Here is a 13006-nt window from a genome sequence, read left to right on the forward strand (position 1 = left end):
ATTTAGTAATTGTGTGCTTGTCTGCATATGTCCTTAACCTCTGACATGTAATATATGTAATACCAATGCAAAAGACTGCAGGTTCTTTCAGAGTGCATGGATTTGGGTTTAAAAAAAATCATTGTTTATACCACAGTATGTCTGTAATCTTTTATGTGATTGAATTTTCAAAAGCCAACATCTGATCTGATGATTATTATAAATTTCTTACAAAGCTTAAACGTTCCTTCATCTCCTGCTGTTATGCTACTAAATCTTAAAAGAACTTAAAAAGGACAATGTATTATAAACCTTTCACCTGCTACTTGAAGGGTTTTTAATGTTCAATTAATATCATATTTAACATTAAAAAAACATTGGAATTAATGGTGTGCTGTGACTTTATATGTTCACCATCTTGTAAGCACTTGAAATGGTAACACGGATATATTATAGCATAGACAATTCACAGGGGTGTTTCATGACCTTGATTCAAATCTAATTGGAGAAAAGAAATGACAAAAGCCCTGCAGGCTCCTAATATTTAAACAAATGTTGGTGTAATGGGAGATCATTCAGTTGCAAAGAAACTGAAATCAGTGACTGGGGATTAGCGTAACTGTGTTAAGGACAGACTGGACCAATTCAACTTAAAGGACAAAAGGACCAAATACAAGTGAGCTGTAATTCCCGACCACGAAACCAGTGCACACCTTTAAATGACTCGATGTGAGTGCTGTACATTGCTCACGCTGATGGTTTGGTTCACAGTGAAGATTTGCCCTTGTAGTGTTGATCTGTTCAGACGGTGAACTCAGCTGCTGAATGTTTGTATATTTCCACTTGACGGAGTCACTAGTTCATTTAAACATGTCGTCTATGAGGGCAGGACAGCTGTCACCAATCCTCTATCTTTTTCTTTCTGTATTTTATGGAGCTGGAATATTTTGTGTTCAGGCTGCAATTTAAAAGCACTGTTCAGGGATTTTTTTTTTTTATTATTTAAACAAAACAGTCTTTTAATTATAGAACAATATTTCTAATTCAGCTAGAAATATTTGAATTAATTTCTTTCTTGAGCACATGCTACTCCTATATCGCCTCTCTCAACATGGAGTCGGAGGTCGGTGGAGCCAATCCCAGCTGACTATGGGCAAAGGCGGAGTGCAGCATGGACAGGTTGCCAGTCCATCACAGTGAGAGCACAGAGACACAGACAGTCCCACTCCGTCACACCTACGGGCAATTCCAGAGTAATCACTTTATACACTGTGGGAGGAAACTGGAGTACCATCACATGCAGGCGAGAAACTCCTCGCAGAAATGTCTCCAAGCCTTTGGGACTGGACTTAAACCAGGATATTCTGGCTGGAAAGTGAGAGCACTAACCACTACACCATATTACAGCTCTTGCCTTTATTATTGTACAGTAGTACACAGTAGTTGACATGATTTAATATTTAATACCCAGAAAATCAAAAATTTTGAATAGAATGCAGTAATCTCCGCGCATATCTATAATTGTTTGATTATGAAATTAAGAATCAATAAAAATATTTCCTCGTATTTGCTTTCATTGTCAAGCAGGTCCCTGCTTTGCTGTGAAGAAAACAAGATATATATATGAATGGATTAATTTTGTTGCTTGACTTAAACATCATGATCAGAAAAGACAGCTCTTTTGTTAGAGTCCTAGAAATGAACAGCAGAATTAAGGGTGTGATTGCTGTTGTTAGCATTGTAAATGAATGTCAGCCAACCAGAATACCAAACTAAGAGAAGAGAGCCTGATGGCTTATTAGTACGCCTGCCATGTGAAATGACTGGACTGTTTATTTGCAAAGAGAGGTGGAAGAATATTTGGCATTTTTGCAGGGAGAGACGTGTTATGATGTTACCCAACATTTATGTCTCTGCACTCAGGAACAGAGATTCTATTAGGCAGGCGTCGGTGAGACTTCCCCGTTAATTCAGTTTGCTTTTTTTTCTCTTTATTGTTCTCTTTGTCGGCTGATTTAAGGCTGAAGAGATCAAGTCCTCACAGGAGCAAATGAAACACTTGAGCGGATAACAAAGAAGCAGTAACATATTTGCTGGAATGCATTGTTGCATTTCCATGTCCATGTCTGATTAAGTAATGTATTGATTAAAATGTGAACAGTTCAGTGATGTTATTTATACTGACTCTGAAAAAGTAGGCGTATGTGTGCTCTGTATATTGTTGTAGTCATTTCGATCAAATTACAGTGGCCAATTTCAGGTTTTCTCTAATTCTTCTCCATTGATTTACTGAAATGCTGTTGGTGAAGTAGGTCTGTTGTAATATCTGTGTGGGATTTTTAACTCCCACTGACAATTAATGAACTTGTGAGTCAACAATGGGCATTTTCTTTGTCTCAGTCTGGGATTGAAACATTCTTCACATGAGTCACGACGTTGATTAGTACATTTTGTGAATAATATCGCTGTAATTCACTGTAAAACAGAGAACTGTATGATGAGTATTTGTGGTCTGGTCTCACAACATTTGAATGTGTGAAAGACAGCTATGATCACTTCGACCATCATGGTTTCTGTAATATAGGAGAAACACAGGACTGAATCAGAAATACTGTATTTGCATGTAGTGTAAAATTGATTACTTTTGTGAAAAGAATGTAATGTTAAAGCTGGAGCTGAATCTTTTACAAAGCTTTATTTTGAAATGACAGTGTTCCACAGTACAGTCTGCGTATTGAATCAATGCCAAATATGTGATTAGAAATTAAACAGATGTGCTTATCGCACAGTGGAAATTTGTTGCAAGCTCTTCAGATTATTTGAAGTGAATGAAGCTTCTGTAACACGATATTCAATTATGGGCTCATAGGTCAGCGGCCTCAGTGGACAAATAAATAGTTTCAGTGAGAAACGAATGCATCTGGGAATAATGGTGGGTTCACAGGATGATAATGTATATGAGTGTCTGTCTGAAACTTATGAATATTTTGTTACAGTATGCAATCAGAACCTTTGCATTAATCATTCATAGTCCTTGTGGCCCATTATTTCTGCTATTAAATTATTTATGCTTTGGACTGACTTTCGTCACTTAATCAAGTGCCGCCTGTTGGTGGTTATACTCTGCTCCTGTATACACAGAAGTTCTAAAATTTGATGTCAAACTATTGTATGCTTTAATTTAGTTTATCTTATTGGACAAATGTACTCTTTGTGTTGTCCGTGTCATGACCTGTTCTTTCTGTGTCCCCCCCCGCCGTCTCCCCATGCAGAGTTTTTCTTGGAGCTGCTGGACAATTCTGAGAAGTCTCTCAACAGTATGTTCACCCGGACATACGGCAAGCTGTATATGCAGAACTCTGAGGTATTTCAGGACCTGTTCACTGAGCTAAAGCGCTACTACACCGGGGGCAACGTCAACCTGGAGGAAATGCTCAACGACTTCTGGTCCCGGCTCCTGGAGCGCATGTTCCAGCTGCTCAACTCCCAGTACCACTTCACAGAAGACTACCTGGAGTGTGTCAGTAAATACACAGATCAGCTGAAGCCCTTTGGAGACGTGCCCAGAAAACTGAAGGCCCAGGTCACCAGGGCCTTTATTGCTGCACGGACGTTTGTCCAGGGACTGATGGTGGGTCGCGAGGTCGCCAACAGGGTCGCTAAGGTGAGTTTCATTTTTCTTTTCGTTGCTACTTCAGTTGAACTTTTGTTGCACATCTTTTGAGCGCTGTTACATTCTACCTTGAGATACAGCTGTGTGCTTTACAAATAATCTAAATGGTTCATTGCTTGCTGTAGATGTTTCATTTGTAACTCTGGATTACTCTTACTGCTATGATTTTATTATTATATATTCCACCAACTCTGAGAAAATAGTGGGAGGAAAACATTTAACTCACCAATGCAATGTAAATCTAAAGAATTATGTTCCTTAAATGTCTGTATCATCACTGCATCAAACATAATTACTTTTATTTTAGTTTTTTCTCTTTTTGGAGGGGGCGTTTCATCTCCACTTGCTGGAGAGGCCAGTGTGAGATGTTTGTCATGCAAATGGCGCTATTCTCCGTAGACTGCTGCACATTTCATTAGAGTCACCCACAGAGAGAAGGGCTTAGCAAGACGAAAAGATTAAACTGCACGTCCCCTGAGATCGCTGATGGGCTTTTGTTTCCCGTCTTTCTCTTTGCTATTGTCATTTTTGTCATGTGCCTACTCTTTGGGAGGTGTGTATCGGGAAAATTAGTGATATTTTCCGTGCCAACAGTGGATCTGATGATGGCAAGAATGGGTTTGGTCTGTGAAACTGCTTGATTATATTCTGGATAAAAAATGTACAGTATATTTGGAAGCTTTATCAAACGCTGGAGATTACAAATGTGTTTTCAGAGCTTAGTAGATAAGTTTTCTAATACCATGTTAAACACAGGAAGTTATGCAACATTTCGTCGATGTCTAAGCTAAACTAATGTTATATAACCGCAGCTGTTTGCTTCTGATGCACTGTATAGCTGCAAGGTTTATTTTCTATCTTTGAGGGGAAAAAAAAGAAAGAGAGAAAAACTTGCATTAGTTGCTCAGTTTAAGGTATTTAAGCAAGAATTAAAGCAGTTTGTATCTTAAACTTTAACAGTGGATATGAAGGTGAAAGGTGAGACTAATTTGGCTGTTTTATTAATTACTGTCCTTCACTTACAGAACACAATTGAGACTATTTTCCGCTGATTTTATCTTCAAATATAAAAGCTAAAATTAGATGTTTTATCTCTCATAATTTTCCTGATGAACCGTAATGACAGCTTCAGTCTGGAAAGTTGTTGGCCTTTCCAAAACATCCTTCACCTGCTATTAGAGCCAAATTCTATAAAAACTGAAGTTTTTCACAAGTTCAAACATCAAGTCTTAAAAAAAACGGCCCCGGACCTCAGCAGCGATAAAAATCGGTTTTGTCGGCTTTTTCGCTCTGCGCTTGCTGTCCTTTTGAATTCAACGGGGGAGATAAATTTTCAGAAGTACAAAGAAGAAAGAAAGTAGGAGCAGGAGTGAGAGGGCAAAGAATAGACGAGATATTCACACTTTGAGGGAGAACTTTCATCACTTTTATGTTGGAGGCTTAAATCCCAGTGTTAAGCAAAAGCAGATCATGGAAGAAGAAACAACAATGAAAGTATAATAACTTTATGAACACATAAATAAAATGTACTTTGACTAAAGATGCACAGTCAAGACTTGGAGAGCTAACAGTATATTCCATTATCCGATCATCCCATCTCCCAGTTTTACATGATTGATCCTAAGACATCTTTTTGCAATGTTTTGTTGCCCATCCAGAAAGAACACAGAGTTTGTTAAACTGAAATATGTAACACTTTAATTTCTACAAATGAGTTAAAAATTAAATACACATGAATAACAAAGTTGAATAGGTACAAAACCGTGTAAAAAAAAATGGAAAATACATTTTAATTTATATTATTTATTTAAACTAAATCAATCTTTAAACAGTTTAATAGTTTTGATCAATGAGACGTTCATTTTTTTCCCCATTGTCTTTAATGTATATTGTATAATATGTAATGATACGATGAGACCTGGCAATATATAAAAAAGAATAATTTAAGGCCTTTTGACTTTTCTTCATTAAAGGAAACAGTTGTCAGCTTTGATTAATATTGTATGAAAATGCGTACGGTCAGCCTGACTATGTGCAACCCTCCTCCTGTTCCTCTTGCTCTTCAGTTATTATGGAGCTCCAGGAATTGTGCAGCCATGTTTCATCCATGCCTTCTCCTCCCCATACCCGACTGCCATATGTGATCTCTTTTAATGCTCGTGATGCCTTTTGGGGTCTCCGCTGAGCGAGCTCTCCCCCGCTCCTCCGTGGCACAGCCTTTTCAGATGAGGAGTTAAAGTGGCCACGTCCATTCATCTGTCCTCGGCCTAAAAGGCCTCCCCAGTCTGGATCAAATCCCATATTCCCTGCTTCCTCATCAATTATGAAGTGGAGCCAGGAAACAGCGTGGCACTGCTGAAGGCTGTCAGGCTGGTGAACAACCGAGGAACTGAAGGTGAAAAGTTGCTTGACATGACAAATCACCTTGACCTGAGGATCACCCCTCCAGTATCGGCGGCTCTCGGTGACAAAAAGCCTCTCGCATCTCATTACAGTCGCCTCAGAGTGCATACCCATTTCAAAGTCCTCCCAGTGTTGTGTTCAATTCTACATCCATAAATAAAAAACAGCTTATTATGTTTCCCGGCATAATGCAGCGATTGTTTTTGTATCATTGCTGCTACGACTATATCTCCATAAACCAGTGTTTGATCTGACGGTCGTGTGCGTCGTTCCAGCTGATCTCTTGTGAGCTGATGAATCCACCTTCACGCCGAAGTGTTGTGACAAACACGCCATCTGTTATGAAGGTGTTCTCTGCTTATTGAAACAGCACAAAAAACAGAAACTTCTGTACAAGTAATAATATGATGATAACATAAATACAAGCGGAAGGCCTGCCAAAGTATGAAAATATAAGCTGATATTGCCGATGTGAATACGTGTTGCTTTCAGTCTGCTGCAGGGAACTGACTCAGCAACAACATATCTGAAAATATTTTGATAAATGATCATTATTTAATGTCTTCTTTAGTTCAAGCTCGTGATTTTGAGGTGATTGAACTCCTTTGTGCCTACTTCAGTTCGACACATCCCTGAGTACCGATGGCGAGACCATATGTCAAGCCAGGAACTGCTCGACGGGGCTGAGAGGAGACGGCCCGTCTGCCTGATCCGGGACTTCCAACTCCACTTTTACAGCCATGTGACGCTTTTACGCAGCGGGGCTGTGGCTCGCCAGATTCCAAACTCTAAAGATCCCAGTGGTTCGAGGCACCGGTGGGACTACTGACCATGTGTATCGCGTTTGCAGCAGATGGAGAACCATTTGAAGGAATGGTCAATGGACCCTGCTCATTCCTCTGCAAAAGCTATTAGGGACCCAGCAGGGTAGAATTGAAGGGCAAGCACAGCAAAGTGCCCAGTCTCCCCCATCTGACCGCTACTTACGGCCTGGTAAATGTGAGGATTTTTAACTTTGTTTGTAAAGATGCTACAGATGAGCTGCTATCCATCCATCTTTCCTGCTTTTATTGAACTTAGAGCCACGAGTGGCTGAAGTCTTTTCCCAGCTCACTCTGGGTCAACAGCAGTGGAGACCACAGTCCGGTTTTCAGTCCATCACGGAGATAACATGGAAAGAGTCAACATTTAACCACCATAGTTATTCACTCCAGTTAGCACCAAAGCCAACATGCATGTTTTTGGACTGGAAGTTTTCCAACATGTCTGGAAAAAGCTAAACAACAACAACAATAAGGAAATAATAAAGTAGGTCCTGTTAACGTGAGGCAAGGATGCTGCTGAATACTCTGAGAACCCTAAAGCTTTATTGTTGAGGATGGGGAGCTTCAGATAAACCATCTATCAAGTATTGTTGATGCTAGGGATCTATTTTTAGTTTTATCTTTTGGGGGGTGTCAAAAAGTGCCCGTTTGTTGACCTCTTGCAATGATCTGCAAGAAGAATTATTAAAATTTGCAAAAGATTTTGGTTTTGTTTATGTTACAGTTCTTGAACATTTATTTGTGAAGTGCCCTATTTGTAAATTGTTGATTCATGGGGGAAAAACAAAAAAAACAAGCATTTTTCATGACGACCCGTGTGTGTGTGTGTGTGTGTGTGTGTGTGTGTGTGTGTGTGTGTGTGTGTGTATTTTTCAGTGTTGCTGTGACCCATGATGATGCTTTGACAATGATGAGCTGCATAATGACTGCTCGCTGCTGCTCTGCACGCAGCGCAGTTGGAACAGGAGAGATATCTCACTCCATGAAATGGGATTGCACTCGACTTGCACTGAACAGTTTCCTGGACCCCGATCCTGGATTAAGAGCAGAATCTCTTTGGATTACAGTTTATGATGACCATTAAGAGTTTTATCCAGAAGGTACTTAAAACACAGTCCTACCATATTAAGACCTGCTCAGAGAAGATTGTGAGGATTTGGGCCTTTTGAACGGTTTTAAAGTTCAGGCGTTTACAGCACTTATCACTCACTGTGCATATGCGTGGCGAGCCAGCCTAGTCCGTGCGGCACATTTAGTCGTGATGGTTGAAGGAAGGAGGGTATTTTGTACGGAGGGATTTTGTTTCCCCTGATGGCTTGTACTGCTACGTTGATCTCATTATACACTCGTTTCCAACCACGAACTGTCAGATAATTTCAAATTTAAGCTCCAAGGCAGTTTCTAATCTTTACACAACATTTACATTAGATTAATGTCCAGCCAGATTACTTTGCAGGCATGCAGAGAAATATCATCATCAGTTCCATGTGTTTTTTTTTTTTTTTTTGGTTTTTTTGCTGTTGTTGATTTTCAATAAAAGTCCTTTTAGGTTGTTTGGTTCAATGAACTCCTTAGATTACATTAACACATTCACAGTTTCAGCAAAGTACTGAGTGCACTCAGCATCAAGGTTACAGAGAATAATAATTGGTGCTAAATTGATGGAAACACCCTATCAAATGACATTAGTGCTGGGGTTTTTTTTTTCATCAAAATATGACCGAATCTAATTTATTAAAACCGTCAATCAGCTTAAGAGAATAATATCACACCTTTTATTTGCGCTTTTAGCTTTTATTATGCTAATTTATTGTCACAGAGCCAGTAAGTGCACATGATTACTGTGTCAGTCAGGCACTGCTTTGTCTCACTTACCAGCTGTACAGAACATGTCCTCCATCCTCATGTTCCTGAAGTAGTTTAATGTTTCTGCACTTAGTTTTGAAAGAAGAAGAAAAAAAAAAAAAAAAAACTCTCTTCATTCAAACTTCACAAAGAAAAGATTTTACTTGCTGTTTTGTTGTTGTTGACTGTCTGGTTATTTTTATTTTATCAGAGCTGTGGGCAGCTAATTTGTCTCCTCTGTATGGAGGATAGCGGCCAGTTAAAGCTCTTTAAAAATCAAGCAAAATCAATTTTTTTAAGTGTGGATCCTGACTTTTTTTTTTTTTTAGCAGACATCCCTTTTGAAAAGTCAGTGAAAGGAAATAGCAGGTGTGCTTTGATGCGCCCCGTGTATCACTGCATGCCTGATTTTACCTTTGTTGTGCCGGTGGAATAGGCGTCCTCGGCATCCCTTACAAAACTGCAAACAAAACCAGAGTCACTTTATTTTTGTATGCCAAAGCTGTGAATGTCAAAGATAGAAATTGCTAACCAGCGGTTGTGTGAGCAACATATAATTACACAACATGAAGAAAAAGTTTCATTTTCAATTTTCTGTCGCTGTCCAGAAGTTTGTGGCTCACACATTTCACCTGTCAGCTTTTAATTCAACATTTTGTGTTAAAATAATGGCATGTCAAAATAGGGAAATTGTTCCCCAAAGGAGCAATTTGAAGCAAACAAGTCTGAGTCAAAACCGTGCAAAAAGAATTAATGTCTAAATATAAAAACAATGCAACACTGTGAGAAAGAGAATGGAATTAATATCACTGGGAGTTCTCGGGAAATGAGGAGTTTTTTTTTTTTTTTACGTATTTTCTTACATGTTAGGATCAAACTATTTCTCATTTGGTGAAAAAAATAGAAATTGAGGATCCAGTCATGGAAACGATTCTTAGTTGAAGATTAAAATTGAATAAGAAGCAAATAAAATTTAGATTTGTGTAAATAAATCAAACCCAATGAGGAGCCCATTAGTAACAGTTAGCTTTAATTCGGCAAAGGAATGCCTGCTTGTAACAAATATTGTGTTAAAACAAATCATATCACTAATCAAATCACTAATATTTGAGGAGGGGAAATGTCTTAATGACATAAAGAGATGAGAATGTATTATATAGTCCTTTATCTGATTTAGCAGTCTCATGCAGCTCAGTAGCTGCATATTTGATGAATATGGCGCACCGCCTTGTAATGAACCATAAGAACCTGACAGCAGATTCTCCTCAGCCCATATGAGTCACATCCTTTTGAAAAGAGCAGGGTCAATCTCTTTTTTTTTTCCTGTTAAACTCCACTCATTCAGATACAGCAGACAGTCTCTCTCTCTCTCTCTCTCTCTCTCTCTCTCTCTCTCTCTCTCTCTCTCTCTCTCTCTCTCTCTCTCTCTCTCTCTCTCTCTCTCTCTCTCTCTCTCTCTCTCTCTCCCTCTCTCTCTCTCTCCTCTGCTGGCTCGCAGCTCACACAGCTTGCTGGGAATAAGGCCTCAGCCACAGTGCTGTGACGGCAGATGGCAACTGGCTCAAAAAGCTTGGCACGTCATCGGGAAATGTGCTGCACCAAAGATGTCCTTTTTAATTAAAAGATTTTGATCTGTGGTGAACTGCAGAATGTTGGAAAAAATGAAAGACGGCATGTGGTCTGAAATACGAGAACATGATATGAAAGGATAATAAAGAAGTATACTGGATACTTTTGTCACAGTATATGCTGCCTTCTATTTATTACTGAAATCTCTGAACAGTTAACCGGTTCTCTCAACTTGACAGTGAATGGGGAGACATCTACATCATAACAATAAAGAAGAAAAGTTTGTTTGAAATCAAGCAAAGTTCTATATTAAGTTTTATATGTTCCACAAAACATCTTTCAAAATATTGGTTTAATTTCTTGAAATATGTGACATTACACTGAGGCAGCCTACATTATCCTTTATGACTGCTTTTTGCACCTTGATTTAAAGTGTGTGACACCACATCTTTATTTAACAAGCACTTAGAGAAGGCTGTCAGCACCAGTGTTGTGACATTTGTCCAGAGGTTTCTTGGCAGCCGCACGAGACGTGTTTGCCCCTGACATTAAGGCTGGGCTGCAGACCTTTGGAGTCAAACCGACAGAGGGTGAGCGCTACACTTTAATCCAGGAGGCAGCAACGGCAGATGGATAACAATGCGGGCGCGTGAAGGTTTTCTGCCCACCAGAGGAGGCGAATGGCTGACGGGACGCCGCGCCGAGCCATCGAGCAGCGTGGGCTTAGCTTTTAACGTGTTTGCACTTGTCGGGGTAAATTAAAGAAACAGTCCCAACTGCTGCCGCAGACATGCCACATAACATTGTACATGTCAGGCTAGATCAGCAGGCAATCCCATGCCTCAACAAAGACAGACACTTGAGCTGACTCGCTGGGTCGCAGGGGCCCGCCAAGTACCGCCGCCTTGTTTCTTTGAGGCACAGCTGCTCACATGTGGATTATTCTGTCAGTCTGGGAAATTCATTGATTTGACAGCATCTGATTTTAGCGCGGCCTCTCTGGAATTGTCTTGGCTTCATCTTATATTTAACATGCTGAGGGGGAGGGAAACTAAAGTTCACGCAGAAGCACAGAAAGGAGGTGTGATTGGTGAAAGTACAAAGTGCTGCAGACCATGTTTTATTTTCACTGACAGCTTTGGTGCTAAAGTAGTGACCAAAAAGTCATGTTTTTTAGTCTTTCTTTTCCTGTCATAAGCAATGCCATTACCAGATTTCAGCTTCTCCGTTGTCCATGTCGTTTGAAATAGTCACCTTGCACAGCAATATAGAGTTTGTTCCTTTGCTACATTCTTGGAATTCATTCTTTAACATAGTTGCAAACCTTCATGAACTCTTACTGGACTTGAATGCTGTATTATCTCTCCAACAGCCGACGGTCTGTCAGGCATTGTTGTCACTGAAAAATAGTCAATGCAGTTCACTTATATTGCGTGTTTTGCTTTTTCCACTCATCTAACAGCCCCCAAAGCCATTAGTCACATTCAGCACACACATTCCCACATCATGCAACACGCTCAGTAAAACCATCCATCCAGGAGCAGCCTGGAGTTTATTGTCTTGCTCAAGGACGCTTCAAAATATTTGGAATTGACTGTGCAACATGGGGACAATCTGATTCACTCACTGACCCAAAGCCACCCCTGTAGGAACAGCTTACTTGTGACAGTCCTTACAGTTCAATTGAATCAGACTGATCTTATTTGTGGGTCTTAAATAAAACCACAAATGAACACCTGTCTTCATCCACAGCATGACAGCAGATGGCATTTGACTTTAGCTGTCACTAAAAATCTTCACCAACTTTTCTGATTGCGTCTCTTGGAGATTTAATATTTATCAAGTTAATCTATTATTTGTCTGAAGTGCCCTCCTGAAGTATTGCCACCTCTCTGTTTGAAGGTTTGGGATTGGATCCACTCTGTGGCCTTTCTGAGTCCATTCTCCCTTTCACTTTTGGAAATCTCACTCTAGTTTCCTTCCATAATTTAAATTTCTGCACTTGAGGTAAATCAGTGGTTCTAAAAAAGCTCCGGGGGTAATTATATGTGTCGGTCATGAACTGCTGTCATGAGACACAACTCAGCTTAAACTTTTCCCCGCCAAAGATTGCATTGAAGTTTCATGCATGGCATGTTTGCATTTTCCATTTGCAACTATAAACATTGAGTGATTTTTTTTTTTTATCTGCCAGAACTTCTTCCAAGTATCTCAGTTTCCTGTTGTTTGAATTTCTTAGCGTTTACTTGTTTTTTAAGCCTTTCACTGCCAACAATGCATGGCATCTGTCAGCACCTTGTGTGGATTCATATTAGTATTCGCTGCTCAGGCCCCCCTTTTAATTTAAATGTGACTGTGTTAAGGTAATGAAAGCCATTTGATTGAGATCAGATCACCTTCACAGTTCAAGAAGCAGGTTGAGAGACCTGTACAGTCAAGCTTGTTTCCCATGTTTGCAGTAAAGTTTTGGCCTTTGGCTGAAATTATGCCATTACCTGTAATAAAAATACATTTACCCAATCAAAGTGTTCAATTAATGGTGTGGTATGACTTGGAAGAGTTTTGATATCTTTTCAGGATTTTTTATTTTTTTTCCATTTGGGCTTATTATTCATTTATTACTGGAATTCACCAATGAATTCTATTCTGATTAGTTGATAATTCTGCTCTACAGATGTGCTGAATTAATCTAGAGTTAGTCAAACTGATTGTC

General features: G+C 39.6%; 1 protein-coding gene across 2 annotated transcripts in view; it reads left to right on the top strand.

Moving 5' to 3' along the window:
- LOC115408131 (glypican-6-like) overlaps positions 1-13006 on the top strand; it is a 129844-nt gene that overhangs the window by 59662 nt on the left and 57176 nt on the right. For both annotated transcript variants that reach the window (XM_030118758.1, XM_030118844.1), the window contains exon 3: positions 3252-3643. In XM_030118758.1, coding sequence (XP_029974618.1) covers positions 3252-3643 — 392 coding nt within the window. The remainder of the gene's footprint in view (positions 1-3251; positions 3644-13006) is intronic.

This window comes from Salarias fasciatus, chromosome 1, assembly GCF_902148845.1.
Source record: "Salarias fasciatus chromosome 1, fSalaFa1.1, whole genome shotgun sequence".
NCBI lineage: Eukaryota > Metazoa > Chordata > Actinopteri > Blenniiformes > Blenniidae > Salarias > Salarias fasciatus.